This window comes from Coturnix japonica, chromosome 24 (genome assembly GCF_054131305.1).
Source record: "Coturnix japonica strain WE chromosome 24, WE-NBRP24, whole genome shotgun sequence".
NCBI lineage: Eukaryota > Metazoa > Chordata > Aves > Galliformes > Phasianidae > Coturnix > Coturnix japonica.
Genome location: NC_140686.1, coordinates 8,285,679 through 8,302,590, shown reverse-complemented (window position 1 = coordinate 8,302,590; position 16,912 = coordinate 8,285,679). Strand labels below are relative to the sequence as shown.

Genomic DNA, 16,912 nt, shown 5'->3' with positions numbered 1-16,912 from the left:
GGAACCCAGGGTCTGTGGTCCCATAGTCTGCTATAGGACACCCGGGGCTGGTGGTCCCATAGTCTGCTATAGGGAACCCAGGGATGGTAGTCCCATAGCTATAAGGCACCCGGGGGATGGTGGTCCTATAGTCTGTTATAGGGGACCTGGGGGTAGTGGCCCTGTAGTCAGCTATAGGGCACCTGGGTCTGGTGGTCTCATAGTCTGCTATAGGGCACCCAAGGGTAGTAGACCCCATAGTCAACTATAGGACATTCAGTCTTGATAGACTCCATAGTGAACTGTGAGACATTAAAGGTCGGTGGCCCCATAGTCACCTGTAGGGCACCAATGGCTGGTGGCCCCATAGTCAGCTATAGGGCACCTGGGGTAGTGGTCCCATAGTCAGCTATAGGGCACCCACAGCTGATGACCCCATAGCCAACCATAGGACATTTGGGTTTGGTGCCCCCACAATCCACTATAGTGCACCCAGGCCTGGTGGTCCCATAGCCACTTATAGGACATCTGGGGTTAGGAGACCCCATAGTCAACTGCAGGGCACGTGTGGCTGGTGGCCCTATAGCCAACTATAGGACACCCAGGGTTGGTGGTCCCATAGCCAACTATAGGACACCCATGGTTGGTGGTCCCATAGCCAACTATAGGACACCCATGGTTGGTGGTCCCATAGCCAACTATAGGACACCCATGGTTGGTGGTCCCATAGCCAGCTATAGGGCATCTGAGGGCAGTATGTGTTGGTGGTCCCATAGTCAACTGTAGGATGGACAGGGTTGGTGGCCCCATGGCAAGTTATGGGGTGTCTGTGGGTGCCAGGAGGTGGTGGAACCCATAACCAACAATGGGGTGTCTTGTCTGTGATGCCAAGTAGTGGAACCCATAACCAGCTATGGGGTGTCTGAATGCCAAGCAGTGATGGAGCCCATACCCAGCTATGGGGTGCCTATGGGTGCCAAGCAGTGGTGGTCCCCACACCCCCAGCCCCCTTGATGCCGTGCAGCCCCTGCCCACCTGCAGTAGTAGATGAGGAGGCAGAGCAGGGTGAGCACCAGCAGCGCCAGCGCGCCCAGGATGGTGAGCAGGAAGATGGTGTGATACGCCGTGATGTCCTTCATGCCCGCGGCCACGGGCAGCAGCGCTGCGGGACAGCAGGGGGTGAAAGGACAGAGCCCACAGACAGCACTGCTCCATCCCCCCATAGCCCCATAGCCCCCATAGCCCCATAGCCCCATAGCCCCCATAGCCCCATAGCCCCCATAGCCCCATAGCCCCATAGCCCGCATAGCCCCCATAGCCCCCATAGCCCCATAGCCCCATAGCCCCCATGCCCCCATAGCCCCATAGCCCCCATAGCCCCATAGCCCCATAATCCCATAGCCCCCATAGCCCCCATAGCCCCATAGCCCCCATAGCCCCATAGCCCCCATGCCCCCATAGCCCCCATAGCCCCATAGCCCCATAATCCCATAGCCCCCATAGCCCCCATAGCCCCATAGCCCCCATAGCCCCATAGCCCCCATGCCCCCATAGCCCCATAGCCCACATAGCCCCATAGCCCCCATAGCCCCATAGCCCACATAGCCCCATAGCCCCCACAGCCCCATAGCCCCCATAGCCCCCATAGCCCCCATAGCCCCATAGCCCCCATAGCCCCATAGCCCCATAGCCCCATAACCCCCATAGCCCCCATAGCCCTATAGCCCCAAAGCCCGCATAGCCCCCATAGCCCCCATAGCCCCATAGCCCCCATAGCCCCCATAGCCCCATAGCCCCCATAGCCCCATAGCCCCCATAGCCCCCATAGCCCCCATAGCCCCCATAGCCCACATAGCCCACATAGTCCCCATAGCCCCATAGCCCCCATAGCCCCATAGCCCCCATAGCCCCCATAGCCCCCATAGCCCCCATAGCCCACATAGTCCCCATAGCCCCATAGCCCCCATAGCCCCCATAGCCCCCATAGCCCCATAGCCCCATAGCCCCATAGCCCCCATAGCCCCCATAGCCCCATAGCGGGTCCTACCTGCACTAGGGGATGGCACGGCCGCTGCCCAGTAACCCAACTGGGGGGCTACGAAGGTCCAGTAGAGCTGCTGGCCCTCCCTGCGGATCAGCCCCGTCCCATTGCGGACCCACAGCCCTAGAGGGGAAACGGGGAGACCCTCAGCTCCAGCACGGCCACGATCCCACCCCCAACCCAACGCCCCCCACTCACATTGCCCACAACCACCACGACCCCCCGTGGCCCCACTCACCGCTTTTGGGCTCAAACCTCCACGCGGGGACGCTGCTGGACGCCACAGCGCCGCTGTCGGAGCGGAGCGGAACCGAGAGATGGGCCGGGCCGGACAGGAGAACCTCGGTACCGTTCCCAGTGAACAGACGGACACCGAGAGCGGCCACGGCCGACAGCTCCAACCAGCTGCCATTGGCTGCAGGGAGCACCGCGGGTCAGCGGAACCGACCCGCCATTCACCCCCAACCCCCTCATATCCCCCCATACCCCCATATCCCCCCATACCCCCCCATGTCCCCATGTTCCTCCATACCCCCATGTCCCCATATCCCCCCATGTCCCCCCATGACCTCAGAACCCCCCATGTCCCCCATGTTCCCATGTCCCCCCATATCCCTCCATATCCCCCATATCCCCCCATATCCCCCCCATGTCCCCCCATATCCCCCCATGTCCTCCCATGTCCTCCTGTCCCCCCATGTCCCCATATCCCTCATACCCCCCCATATCCCCCATGTCCCCATATCCCCCCTTGTCCCCCCATATCCCCCCATACCCCCCCATGTCCCCATATCCCCCATGACCCCCCATGTTCCCATGTCCCCCCATATCCCTCCATATCCCCCATATCCCCCCCATATCCCCCCCATGTCCCCCCATATCCCTCCATATCCCCCATATCCCCCCATATCCCCCCATGTCCCCCCATGTCCCCATATCCCTCATACCCCCCCATATCCCCCATGTCCCCATATCCCCCATGACCCCCCATGACCTCAGAACCCCCCATGTCCCCCATGTTCCCATGTCCCCCCATATCCCTCCATATCCCCCATATCCCCCCATGTCCTCCCATGTCCCCCGTCCCCCCATCTCTCCCATACCCTCCCATGTCCCCATATCCCCCCATGTCCCCCCATGTCCCCATATCCCTCATACCCCCCCATATCCCCCATGTCCCCATATCCCCCATGACCCCCCATGACCTCAGAACCCCCCATGTCCCCCATGTTCCCATGTCCCCCCATATCCCTCCATATCCCCCATATCCCCCCATATCCCCCCCATGTCCCCCCATATCCCTCCATATCCCCCATATCCCCCCATATCCCCCCATGTCCCCCCGTCCCCCCATCTCCCCCATACCCCCCCATGTCCCCATATCCCCCCATGTCCTCCCATGTCCCCATATCCCTCATACCCCTCCATATCCCCCATGTCCCCATATCCCCCCATGTCCCCCATGTCCCCCCATATCCCCCCATACCCCCCCGTGTCCCCCATGCCCCCCCATGTCCCCATATCCCCCCATATCCCCCATGTCCCTATATGCCCCCATATCCCCCATCTCCCCCATATCCCCCCATACCCCCCCATATCCCCCGTCCCGTACCGCTGCTGTCGGTGCCCAGGAAGGCAGGGAATGCCCGGAGCTCAGTGGGGGCGGTGGCGGCGGTGAGCGATGCCCAGAGCTGGCTGTACGTGGAGCTGCGGGGCAGCCGGGCTGAGCGGCGCTGGAACTGGGCCCAGGGCTGAGCACGGGACCCTGCGGGACACAAACGGAACCGGGCGGTGCCGTGTGGGCGGCAGGACGGGACCAAGGGGGGGAACATAGTCGGCTATAGGGAACATGGGGCAAGCTATGGGACAGCTGAGTGTGGTATGGGCTGGTGGTCCCATGGTTAACTATATGGCACACAGAGGTGGTGGTTCTATAGTCAACTATATGGCACACAGAGGTGGTGGCCCCATGGCAAGTTATGGGACATTTGAGTGTGGTGGGGGGTTGGTGGACCCATGGCAAGTTGTAGGGTACCCAGGGATGGTGGCCCCATGGGAATCAATGGGACATCTGAGCATGCTAGGGGTTGGTGATCCCATAGTCAGCTATAGGGCACCCAGGGGTGGAGGTCCTATAGTTAACTATATGGCATCCAGGGGTGGTGGCCCCATGGGAATCTATGGGGCATCTGAGTTAGGGGTTGTTGGTCCCATAGTTAACTGTAGGGCACCCAAGAGTGGCAGTCCTATAGTCAACTATATGGCATGCAGGGGCTGGTGGTCCCATAGTTAACTATATGGCACCCAGGAGTGGTGACCCTACGGGGATCTATGGGGCATCTGAGCATGGTATGGGCTGGTGATCCCATAGCAAACTGAATGTCACCCAGGGTTGGTGGCCCTATGGCCAAACATAGGGCATCCAGGTGTGGAGGCCCCATGGCAAGCTATGGGACACCTGATTGTGTTAGGGGTTGGCAGTCCCATAGTCACTTATAGGGCACCCAGGGATGGCGGTCCTATAGTTAACTATATGGCACCAAGGGGTGGTGGCCCCACAGGAATCAATGGGACATCTGAGCATGCTATGAGCTGATGGACCCACAGCAAGTTGTAGGGTACCCAGGGGTGGCAGTCCTATAATCAACTACATGGCACCCAGGGGTGGTGGCCCCATGGGAATCTATGGGACATCTGAGTGTGTTATGGGCCGGTGGCCCCATGGTCGACTCTATGGCACCCAGGGGTGGTGGTCCTATAGTCAACTATATGGCACCCATGGTCAGGCTATGGTAATAGGAAGCTGCTGACCCCACATGTGCCTGTCGGACCCTTTGGCCCCCACTCACCGGGGGGGCCCAGCAGGATCTGCACCAGGTCCTCGTACAGGATGAGGGTGGCCGGGCGCTCGGGCTGCAGGTACAGGCTGATGGAGGCGTACACTGCGGGGGGGGGCACAGTGAGGGGGGTCCCATGGCACTGACACCCATTGGCACCCCAACCTGCCCACCCCAACCTGCCCACCCCAACCCCCTGCACCCTCACACCCCCCTTCCAGCCCCCCCCGAGCTCTCCACACGTCCCACCCCACAGCAAGGTGACCCCATTGATGCCGTCCCCCCCCCGCAGTGACATGGCTGCCCCAGGGCAGGGTCTGGCGCTGAGCCCAGGGTGACCCCCCCGGGGACGTCAGTGCCACCAACACCCCCCCCATGTAACACGTCACTGTCTGCTATGGGAGAGGGGTCCCACTAAGGGATCGGGGTCCCCCAGTGAGGAGCTGGGGTCCTTAAAGGGGCTCTGACCCCCAAGTACGGGATTGGGAACCCCCAGAACAGGGGTTGGGTGCTCTCACAGCTCTAAGCCCCCCAGTAAGGGATCAGAGCCCCCCAGTAAGGGACTGGAAAGACCCCGAGCACCCCAATAAGAGGCTGGGATCCCCCAAAAAGGACCTGAACCCTCAGAGCCCCTACAAGGGCACAGAGCCCCCCAGTAAGGGATCACAGCCCCCCAGTAAGGGATCACAGCCCCCCAGTATGGGACTGGGAGGCCCCAGAGCACACCAGTAAGGGGCTGGGATCCCCAGAAGGGCTCTAAGCCCCCCAGTGAGGGATCAGAGCCCCCCAGTATGGGAATGGGACCCCCTAGAAATATTATGGGGTTCCCTATAAGGGATCAGAGCCACCCAGTAAAGGATCTCACAACAGCTCTAAGCCCCCCAGTAAGCAATCAGGGTCTCCCAGTATGGGACTGGGACTGGGAGGACCCCGAGCACCTCAGCAGGGGGTTGGGGGACCCCAAAAAGGCTCCTTACAAAAGGATCAGAACCCCCCAGGAAGGGGATTGGATCCCCTAAAAGGGACCAGCCTCCCCAGTAAAGCACTGGGAGCCTCCAGGAAGGGCCTGAAATCCCCCAAATGGGCTCTGACCCCCCAGTGGGGGATTTAACCCCCTAAAGAAGGGGTTGGGCCGCCCCCCATAAAGGCTGTGAGTCCCCAGTAAGGGACCAGAGCCCCCCAGTAAGGGACTGGGGGCTCCCAGTCACCCCAGTAAGGGGTTGGGCTGCCCAGAAGGGCTCTAAGCCCCCAGTGAAGGACTGGGACCCCCCAGGAAGGGGATGGGGCCGTTATGTGTCCCCCATGAAGGGGTCAGAATCCCCCAGCAAAGCAGTGGGACACCTCTGAGCACCCCACTGAGAAACTGGAGCCCCACAAAAGCTCCCTGTGCCCCCAGTATCAAGGACTGGGACCCCAAAGGAGGCGTTTGTGCCCACCCCATAAGGGACGGGGTCCCATTTCACCCCCATATCCCCCCCCAGGGCCGGCAGCCCCCACTCACAGGGCAGTTTGGTGACCCTCCATGGCACCGTGGCGGTGACGAAGCCCCTTCGGGTGGCGGTGACCAGCACCCAGGTGCCCAGGCTGTAGGACAGGGGCAGCACCCCGCGGCCATCGGGGTCGGTGCTACCGGAGGCCAAAGAGCCGCGGGGTCCCAGCACCTCCAGGCTGGTCTGGGGCAGCGGGGTCAGAGAGCCGCCCTCATACACATGGACCTTCAGCAGGACGTCTGTGGGGACAGGGGGGGGTTGGGGGGGGACACATCCCTGTAGGGTCACCACACTATGGGGCTGTGGGCTCCATCCCATACAGTGCAATGGGGTGCAGGAAGGTGGGGGGGGAACGTCCCTGTAAGGCCATGGGACCATCTTATGGGGTGGTGGGGACCAATGGGGTCCCATGGGGTGGGATCCATCCCAGTAAGTCCATGGGCACCATCCTAGTAAGGTCCTGGGCACCATCTTATGGGGTGGTGGGGATCAATCCAGCATGGGGTGGGATCCACCCCACTAAGGCCATGGGGACCATCCCAGTAAGGTCCTGGGCACCATCTTATGGGGTGGTGGGGATCAATCCAACACAGGGTGGGATCCACCCCACTAAGGCCATGGGCACCATCCCTACATGTGGTGGGACCCATCCCAATAAGGTCTTATGGGGTCACAGGCACCATCCCAACATTGGGATCCCCCCCAATGAGCTGGTGGGACCCATTCCTACAAGTGGTGGGACCATCCCATAAAGGTCCTGGGCACCTTCTTATGGGGTCACGGGAACCTTCTTATGGGGTCATGGGCGCCACCCTACCAGGATGAGCGGGACCCATCCCAGTATGACATGGCACCATCCCAGTGGGGTTTGGAACCCACCCAGTGGGGTCCTGGCCACCACCCCAATAAGTGGCGGCCCCATCCCAGTAAGGTTGTGGACCCACCCCAGTGAGGCACTGGTACCCTGTCATAGGGTCAGGGCACCCACCCCACAGTGTCACTCCCCCCTCCCCCAGGTGCCCCATAGTGGGGTTCAGCCCCATCTCCCCCCCCCCGCGGGTCGCAGTGCCCCCCCCCGTCTATGGGGCAGGGTGGGCACAGGGGGGGGATCCCACCCCGCCCCCCCCCCCGCCGTCGGATCCTCGTTGGAATCGCGCATCCCATCGCCGTCACCATGGCAACGACCATCACCCCCCCACCCCCCCACCCCGAGTGACATCGGGACCCCCCGCCCCCCCCCCATCACCCCCCGCTGTGGGGCGGCCCCACACGTGGGGTGGGCGGAGGGAAGCGATGCGCTTTGGGGGGGTCCCGGCTGTGGGGCAGCTGTCGCTGTGGGGCGCGGATGTTCCCGCGGGTGGGGACAGGTGGCACCGCGACGTCACGGGGGGGGTGAGGGGGGGGGAGGGGGCAGCACGTGTTGTGCAGCGGCACAAAAGTGGGGACCCCACACACACAAACAGCGCGGGGGGGCGGGGAGGGGTCGTGGTGGGGCCCCCCCCATCCCCCCCCAACGGGACCCGCGGCCAAACCGCCCCCGTGGGCCCCGCCCCCCTCGCCCCCCCCCCAAAGCACCGACCGTGCGCCCCCCACCCACCGCTGCCCCCCGTTCACCCTCAGAGCCCCCCGCCCATCCCCCCCTGTACCCCGCCCCATCGCCCCCTCCCCACCCATCCCCCCCCGCCCACCCCGCGGCCTATGGACCCCCCCCACCCCACCCCTACCCCGGGACCCCCCCTCCATCCCCCCCCGCAGCCCCCTCCCCAGATCCCACGCCCCCCCCATCGCCCCCCGCCCATCATCCCACGGACCCCGTATCCCCCCCCCCCAGCCCCGCTCCCTCCCCCCGCACCCCGCACCTACAGGGGACCCGCCCCATCCCCGCAGCGCTCACATACGGGCGCCCCCCGCCCCCCCCCGCACACAAAGCACTCACCCATCGCCCCCCGCCCGCCCGCAGCCGACAGGAGGAGGAGGATGATGATGGGGGGGGGGCGGCGGGGCCGCATCGTGCCCGCACGGCTCCGCTACGGCTCCATGGCCGCCCCGCACCGCCCCGCACCGCCCCGAACCCCCCACAGCCCCCCAACCCCCCCCCCCATATCGGGAGGGTCGGGCTCCGCCTGGCGGCACCGCCGCGCAACGAGCAGCTCGTGCGTGAACGCGCAACGCGCGCCCCCTACAGGGAGAAAACCCCCGAGGGAGCGGCCATAAAGGACCCCATAGGGACACACATAGGGACACACATAGGGACCCCCACCCATAGGGACCCCCCCATAGGGACACACATAGGGACACACACAGGGATCCCCCATAGTGGCCCCCACCCGTAGGGACCCCACACAGGGACCCCCACCCATAGGGATCCCCCATAGGGACCCCCCATGGGGAACCCCACACATAGGGACCCCACATAGGGAACCCCCATAGTGACCCCCACCCACAGGGACCCCACACAGGGACACCCCATAGTGACCCCCATCCATAGGGACCCCCCATAGGGACACCCCATAAGGACAAACCATAGTGAACCCCACACATAGGGTCCCCCCATAGTGACCCCCAATAGGGAACCCCACCCATAGTGACCCTCACCCATAGGGACCCCCCATAGGGAACCCCACCCATAGTGATCCCCGCCCATAGGGGCCCCCATAGGGACCCTTCATAGGGAACCCATCCCATAAGGACCCCAAATAGGGACACCCCATAATGATCCCCACCCAAATAGGGACCCCCCGTAGGGATCCTCCATAGTGACCCCCACCCACAGAGACCCCACATAGTGACCCCCACCCATAGGGATCCCCCACAGGGACCACCCCTAGTGATCCCCACCCATTGGGATCCCCCTTAGGGATCAGCCATAGGGACCCCCACCCATAGGGACCCCCACAGGAACCCCACATAGGGACCCCACATAGGGACCCTCCATAGGGAACCCCACCCATAGGGACCCCAAATAGGGACACCCCATAGTGACCCCCACCCATAGGGACCCCACATAGGGACCCCCCCCCATAGGGACCCCCATAGGGACACCCCATAAGGACAACCCATAGTGACTCCCACCCATATTGACCCCCCATAGTAACCCCCACCCATAGGAACCCCCCCCAGAGGGCTCCCCCCATAGGGACGCTCCTGTAGGGACACCTCATAGTGACCGTGGTCCATGGGGACCCTCCATAGGGTCTCCCCCTAGGAACGCTCCCTCCATAGGGACACCCCATGGTGGTCCCCACCCATAGAGAACACCCATAGGGACCCATAATGAACCCCCCTTAGGGACCTTCCATAGTGAACCTCCATAGGGACCCCTCCAAAGGGACCCCCACCCATAGGGGTCACATTCCCCCCATGGGGACACCCCCATAGGGACACCCCATAATGAGCCCCTCCCCTCTTAGGGACCCCCCATAGGGAAGCCCTATAGGCCCCCCCCTCATAGACACAACCCACAGTGAGGCCCCCCCTCTTAAGGACCTCCCTATAGGGACGGACACCCATAAGGGCTGCCCCCATAGAGACCCTCCTTAGGGTTTCCTGCATAGGAATCCTCCATAGGGGACATCCCATAGTGATCCCCCCCCAGAAGGACCCCCACCCATAGTGACCCCCCCATAGGGACACCCCATAGTGAACCCCCCCCATAGGAGCCCCTGCATAGGGAGCCTACCCCAATCGAGACCCCCCCAAAGGGACCCTCCCATAGGGACACCCCATACTGACCCCCCCATAGGGCTCCCCACATAGTGACCCCCCATAGGGGCACCTCATCGTGACTCTCACCCATAGAAACCCCCTCTTAGGGACCCCCCATAATGAATACCCATAGGGATGCCCCATAGCGAACCCCCCCTCATAGTAACCCCCCACAAACAGACCTTCTCCATTGGGACCCCCCCACACATAGGGACCCCCCCAAGGGGGACACCCCTATAGTGAACCCTTCTCAGGCACCCTTCCCATATGGACCCTGCATTGGGACACCCCATAGGGACACCCATAAGGTCTTCCCCCAGGGGCCCCCCATAGTAACTCCCCCCCCCAGGGACCCCTCCATAATTACAGCCCCACAGATGCACCCTAACAATCATCCCCCCATAGGGACCCCTCCATATGGGCATCCCACATAGGGCTTTCCCATAGAGACACCCCCATATGGACACCTTCATTGAGACACCCCAATAGGCCCCATACAGCCCCCCCACGGGGCCTCCTCATAGAGACCCCCTCACTAGGGGTGCCCCCTATAGACACACCCCAGTAGGCATCACCCCTTAGGGACCCCTCATAAGGACCCCCCAAAGGGACACACTCATAGTGACCCTTCTATAAGGACACCCCAGTAAAACACCCTAATAGGCATCCACCCCATAGGGACCCTCCATAGGGACACAGCCCCATAGGGATACCCCCATAGGGACACCCCATAGTGACCCCAACCCATAGGGACCCCCCATAAGGACTCCCCATAGTGACCCCACAATACCAGGCATCACCAGAGTGCACTGCTGAGATTTACTGTAGGGGCAAGGAGGGGGGGCGACCCATAGGAACCTGATGGGGGTGGGACAGTGGGGCAGAGCTATGGGGACATCGGGAACCCACAGGTGTTGGGGACAATGGGGTGGGAATGGGGACAATGGGGCAGGGATGGAGATATTGGGGTTGGAATACAGGGACACCTGTTGGTGTTGGGGACAGTGGTGCAAGGACATTTGGGGAGGGGGGGGAATGGGGACATAGGGCAGGTGTGGGGTTCTGGGGACATTGGGATGGAGACAATGGGAAAACACAAGTGTGGGGTGCGAGGGACAGTGGGGCAGGAGTGGGGACATTGGGGCAGGACTATGGGGACAATGGGATCCTATGGGTGTTGAGGACAACGGGACAGGGGCACTGGAGGGGGAGAGGGGGGCTATAGGGACAGTGGGGCAGGGATGGGGACAGTGGGGCAGGTGTGGGGTGCTGGGGACATTGGGAAGCCACATGGGGGTACATGGAGGGGGACTGGGACATGGGGAGGTGGGGGGAGGGCAGGGTGTGGGGTCCCACCTCTACCCCTGCTCCCCCCCCTGCTCTGGGCTCTGTCCCTGTCCCGCTGCCCCCTCCCCAATGTCCCCCTCTGCTGGTGGCCGCGTCCTCTTGAAGAATCCCACCTGCAGGAGGGGACGCGGTGACCCCACAGCGCCCATTGGGTCCCATTGCGGGGTGTCCCAGTGATGTCCCATTCCCATCCCATCCCATCCATCCCATCCCATCCCATCCCATCCCATCCCATCCCATCCCATCCCATCCCATCCCATCCATCCCATCCCATCCCATCCCATCCCATCCCATCCCATCCCATCCCATCCCATCCCATCCCATCCCATCCCATCGCATCCCATCCCATCCATCCCATCCCATCCCACCCCATCCCATCCCATCCCATCCACCCCATCCCATCCCACCCCATCCCATCCCATCCCATCCCATCCCATCCATCCCACCCCATCCACCACATCCCATCTAATCCATCCCATCCATCCCATCCCATCCACCACATCCCATCTAATCCATCCCATCCCATCCCATCCCATCCATCCCATCCCATCCCATCCCATCCATCCCATCCATCCCATCCCATCCCATCCCATCCCATCCCATCCCATCCCATCCCATCCCATCCCATCCCATCCCATCCATCCCATCCCATCCCATCCCATCCATCCATCCCATCCCATCCCATCCCATCCATCCCATCCAACACTCACCTTCCCCATCAGCATTACGAGGAGGCTGAGCAGGACAATCCCTGCCAGGACCCCCAGCACCACCCACCACACCGGGATGGCCACGGGTACAGACAGCAGCACCTCGGTGACAGCCTGGGGGGGACATGGGGGACGTGGGGGACGTGGGGGACATGGGGATGGTGCCACCACCGCGAGGACAGCGGGGACCACCAGGGGCAGCACCGTCCATGTCCATATGTCTGTATGTCTGTATGTCCGTATGTCTGTATGTCCGTATGTCCGTATGTCTGTATGTCCGTATGTCTGTATGTCCGTATGTCTGTATGTCCGTATGTCCGTATGTCTGTATGTCCGTATGTCTGTATGTCCGTATGTCTGTATGTCCGTATGTCCGTATGTCTGTATGTCTGTATGTCTGTATGTCCGTATGTCCGTATGTCCGTATGTCCGTATGTCTGTATGTCTGTATGTCCGTATGTCTGTATGTCCGTATGTCCGTATGTCCGTATGTCCGTATGTCTGTATGTCCGTATGTCCGTATGTCTGTATGTCCGTATGTCCGTATGTCCGTATGTCCGTATGTCCGTATGTCTGTATGTCCGTATGTCCGTATGTCCGTATGTCTGTATGTCCGTATGTCTGTATGTCTGTATGTCCGTATGTCCGTATGTCTGTATGTCCGTATGTCTGTATGTCTGTATGTCCGTATGTCTGTATGTCTGTATGTCCGTATGTCTGTATGTCCGTACCGTGGCAGCGCCGTGGGGCAGCGTGTGGGGCTGGACGTGGTACGGCATGGCTGAGACCTTGAAGGAGCCCCACGAGGGGATGGAGAGCTGCTGGGGGGGGGCGTCCTGCTGGAGACATGGGGGGACATGTGGGGATGGGGACGTCCCCATGGGCGTGATACTATGAGGGCACCATGGGGACACCATGGGGACACTGTGGGGGCACCACAAGGACATAATGGAGACATGGCAGTGATACCATGGGGACAATATGAGGACATGATGGGGACAATATGGGGACACCACAAGGACATAACGGAGACATGGCAGTGACACCATGGGGACACGATGGTGGCACTTTGAGGACACAGCAGTGACACTATGGGGATGTGATGGGGACACAGAATGACACCATGGGGACACTATGGGGACATGATGGGGACACTGTGGGGACACAGCAGTGACACCATGGGGACAGCATGGGGTCAGTGTGAGGACACCATGGGGACACAGTGTGAAGATGCCATGGGGACACTATGGGGACACCACAAGGACACCATGGGGACATGATGGGGACACCATAGGGACACCGTGGAGACACTACAAGGACATCATGGGGACACAGAATGACACCATGGGGACACCATGAGAACATGATGGGGACACTGTGGGACACAGCAGTGACATCATGGGGACACTATGGGGTCAGAATGAGGACACCATGGGGACACTATGGGGACATGGTGGTGACAGCATGGGGACACTATGAGGACATGATGGGGACACAGAATGACACCAAGGGGACACTATGGGGCTGGTGGTGACCCCATGGTGTCCCCGTGTCCCCGCGGTGCCGTTACCTGCCGCTCGGGGGTCCATCCGGAGCAGCACATGGACGGCCACCAACACGCGCTGCCCCTGCGCCATGATCCCCGCATGGCACCGCACCGCCACGCAGCTGGTATTGCCGCAGTGCTATGGGCACATGTATGTCATATATCACATGTCATATGTCATATATCACATGTCATATGTTATATGTCATATGTCACATGTTCCCCCCCCCCCACCGCCCCCCTCTCACCACACTGACGCTCCCCTCCTCATCCCATCGCTGCGTCCCGTTGTGTCGCCCCACATCGTGGGGTTGTGGTTCTGGTTCTGGTTGTGTTGGTTCTGGTTGTAGTTCTGGTTCTGGTTCTGGTTCTGTTGGTTCTGGTTCTGGTTGTGTTGGTTCTGGTTGTGTCCCCTCCTCCTGTGGCAGTGGGCCCCGCTCATCCCGGTTTCCCCCACTCCATCCCACCCCTGTCCCCTGGTGTCACCCTCACATTGTCCGGTTCCGGGTTCGTCCCACACTCGATCCCTCCCTCGGTTCCGATCTCCACCACGTGGATCCACACGCGGCCACCGACAACGACGGGGACGCGGATGTTCATGGTGACGTTGGTGACGGTGCCCGGTCCCTTGTTGTGCAGCTGTGGGGTGGACACGGTGGCGCTCGGAGCCGCTTTGGGGTCGTGTCCCCCCCATCCCCCCTGGTTCCATCCCGTACCTGGTAGACATGCTCCACCTGCACCCCGCGATGCTCCGTCTGGTTGTCGTCCCCATCCTGGCTCCATTCGGTGGGCAGCAGCGCGGTGGCGGGCAGCGACATGCTGGGGGCACACGGGGACATGTTGGGGATGTTTGGGGATGTTTGGGGTCCCCCCCGGCCCCGCAGCCCCCGGCCTCACCCCCGCAGCTCCAGCTCCGCGTGCGCCTCCACGGGGACCGAGACGGCCACAGTGACGGGGAGGCTGTTCTGACTGCAGGGAATGAGCAGTGAGTGGGTCTGCAATGGGGACAGTATGGGGAGAGAATGGGGAGAGAATGGGGAGAGAATGGGGATAGAATGGGGACAATATGGGGACAATATGGGGACAGAATGGGGATAGAATGGGGACAGTGTGGGGATAGAATGGGGATAGAATGGGGATAGTATGGGGATAGAATAGGGATAGAATAGGGATAGAATGGGGATAGAATGGGGATAGTGTGGGAATAGTATGGGGATAGAATGGGGATAGAATGGGGATAGTATGGGGATAGAATGGGGATAGTATGGGGATAGTATGGGGACAGTATGGGGATAGTATGGGGATAGAATGGGGATAGAATGGGGATAGAATGGGGATAGAATGGAGACAATATGGGGACAGAATGGGGATAGAATGGGGATAGAATGGGGACAGTGTGGGGACAGTATGGGAATAGAATGGGGATAGAATGGGGATAGAATGGAGACAATATGGGGATAGTATGGGGATAGAATGGGGACAGTATGGGGATAGAATGGGGATAGTATGGGGATAGTATGGGGATAGTATGGGGATAGAATGGGGATAGAATGGGTATAGTATGGGGATAGAATGGGGATAGAATGGGGATAGTATGGGGATAGTATGGGGATAGAATGGGGATAGAATGGGGATAGAATGGGGATAGTATGGGGACAGAATGGGGATAGAATGGGGATAGAATGGGGACAGTGTGGGGACAGTATGGGAATAGAATGGGGATAGAATGGGGATAGAATGGAGACAATATGGGGATAGTATGGGGATAGAATGGGGACAGTATGGGGATAGAATGGGGATAGTATGGGGATAGTATGGGGATAGTATGGGGATAGAATGGGGATAGTATGGGGATAGAATGGGGATAGAATGGGGATAGTATGGGGATAGAATGGGGATAGAATGGGGATAGTATGGGGATAGAATGGGGATAGAATGGGGATAGTATGGGGATAGAATGGGGATAGAATGGGGATAGAATGGGGATAGTATGGGGATAGTATGGGGATAGTATGGGGATAGAATGGGGATAGAATGGGGATAGAATGGAGACAATATGGGGACAGAATGGGGATAGAATGGGGATAGAATGGGGATAGAATGGAGATAGAATGGGGATAGAATGGGGATAGAATGGGGATAGTATGGGGATAGAATGGGGATAGAATGGGGATAGAATGGAGATAGAATGGGGATAGAATGGGGATAGAATGGGGATAGTATGGGGATAGTATGGGGATAGAATGGGGATAGAATGGGGATAGTATGGGGATAGAATGGAGATAGAATGGTGTTTGTATGGGATAGAATGGGGATAGAATGGGGATGGAATGGGGTATAGTATGGGGATAGAATGGGGACAGTGTGGGGATAGAATGGGGATGGAATGGGGATAGTATGGGGATAGAATGGGGATAGAATGGGGATAGAATGGGGACAGAATGGGGACAGAATGGGGATAGTATGGGGATAGAATGGGGATAGAATGGGGATAATATGGGGACAATGGGACGGTGTCACCTCCTGAGCTGCAGATGGACGTGAGCGCATCACCCGCATCCTCCAAACCAGTGACACTGAGCTCCACAGCCACAGAGACCTGAGGGGACACAGGGGGACATAAGGGATGTACGGGACATAAAGGACATAAGGGACACAGGGGACATAAGGGAAATAAGGGACGTAAGGGACACAATGGACACAATGGACACAATGGACACAATGGACACAATGGACACAATGGACACAATGGACATTGGGGTTGCTGCCACCCACCCGTGCTCCCGCCTTCATGGGGTTCCCCATCTCACACAGCACCACGTGGGTCCCGTTCTCCTTCCTGGGGTTGCAGCTCAGCTTCTGCCGTCCCCATTAGGTGACATGGGGTGACATCGAGTCCCACAGGGCCCACAGCCACAGACAGTGTCACCAGGACATAGTCAGTGTCACCATCCCAAACCCAATGTCACCAGCCCGTATTAAATGCCACCACCCCATAGTCGATGTCACTGTCTCATACTCAATGCCACTGTCCCATGTATGATGTCACCATCCAAAAGCCATCCCATATTCAATGCCACCATCCCATATTCGATGTCATCACCCCATATTGAATGTCACCATCCCGTACTCAGTGCCATCATCCCTCACCCCATAACCCCATAACCCCATAGATCCCATAGACCCCATAGACCCCATAGATCCCATAGACCCCATAGCCCCCATAGATCCCATAGATCCCATAGACCCCATAGACC

At 60.2% G+C, this 16,912-nt stretch overlaps 2 protein-coding genes across 2 annotated transcripts in view; both read right to left on the bottom strand.

Moving 5' to 3' along the window:
* LOC107325000 (integrin alpha-IIb) overlaps positions 1 to 16,912 on the bottom strand; it is a 33,746-nt gene that overhangs the window by 2,395 nt on the left and 14,439 nt on the right. The window contains 16 exon segments of the mRNA XM_085523762.1: positions 1,015 to 1,141; positions 2,027 to 2,143; positions 2,259 to 2,435; positions 3,633 to 3,785; positions 4,870 to 4,962; positions 6,359 to 6,586; positions 12,110 to 12,223; positions 12,841 to 12,945; positions 13,680 to 13,794; positions 13,904 to 14,074; positions 14,148 to 14,294; positions 14,372 to 14,474; positions 14,553 to 14,624; positions 16,176 to 16,194; positions 16,197 to 16,254; positions 16,431 to 16,514. Of these exon segments, the coding sequence (XP_085379888.1) occupies positions 1,015 to 1,141; positions 2,027 to 2,143; positions 2,259 to 2,435; positions 3,633 to 3,785; positions 4,870 to 4,962; positions 6,359 to 6,586; positions 12,110 to 12,223; positions 12,841 to 12,945; positions 13,680 to 13,794; positions 13,904 to 14,074; positions 14,148 to 14,294; positions 14,372 to 14,474; positions 14,553 to 14,624; positions 16,176 to 16,194; positions 16,197 to 16,254; positions 16,431 to 16,514 (1,883 nt within the window).
* LOC146757276 (uncharacterized) lies at positions 14,635 to 15,912 on the bottom strand (the record flags this gene model as incomplete). Its single annotated transcript, XM_085523271.1, has 1 exon — positions 14,635 to 15,912. A coding segment is annotated over one exon (1,278 nt), but the record flags the coding sequence as incomplete, so codon positions are not given.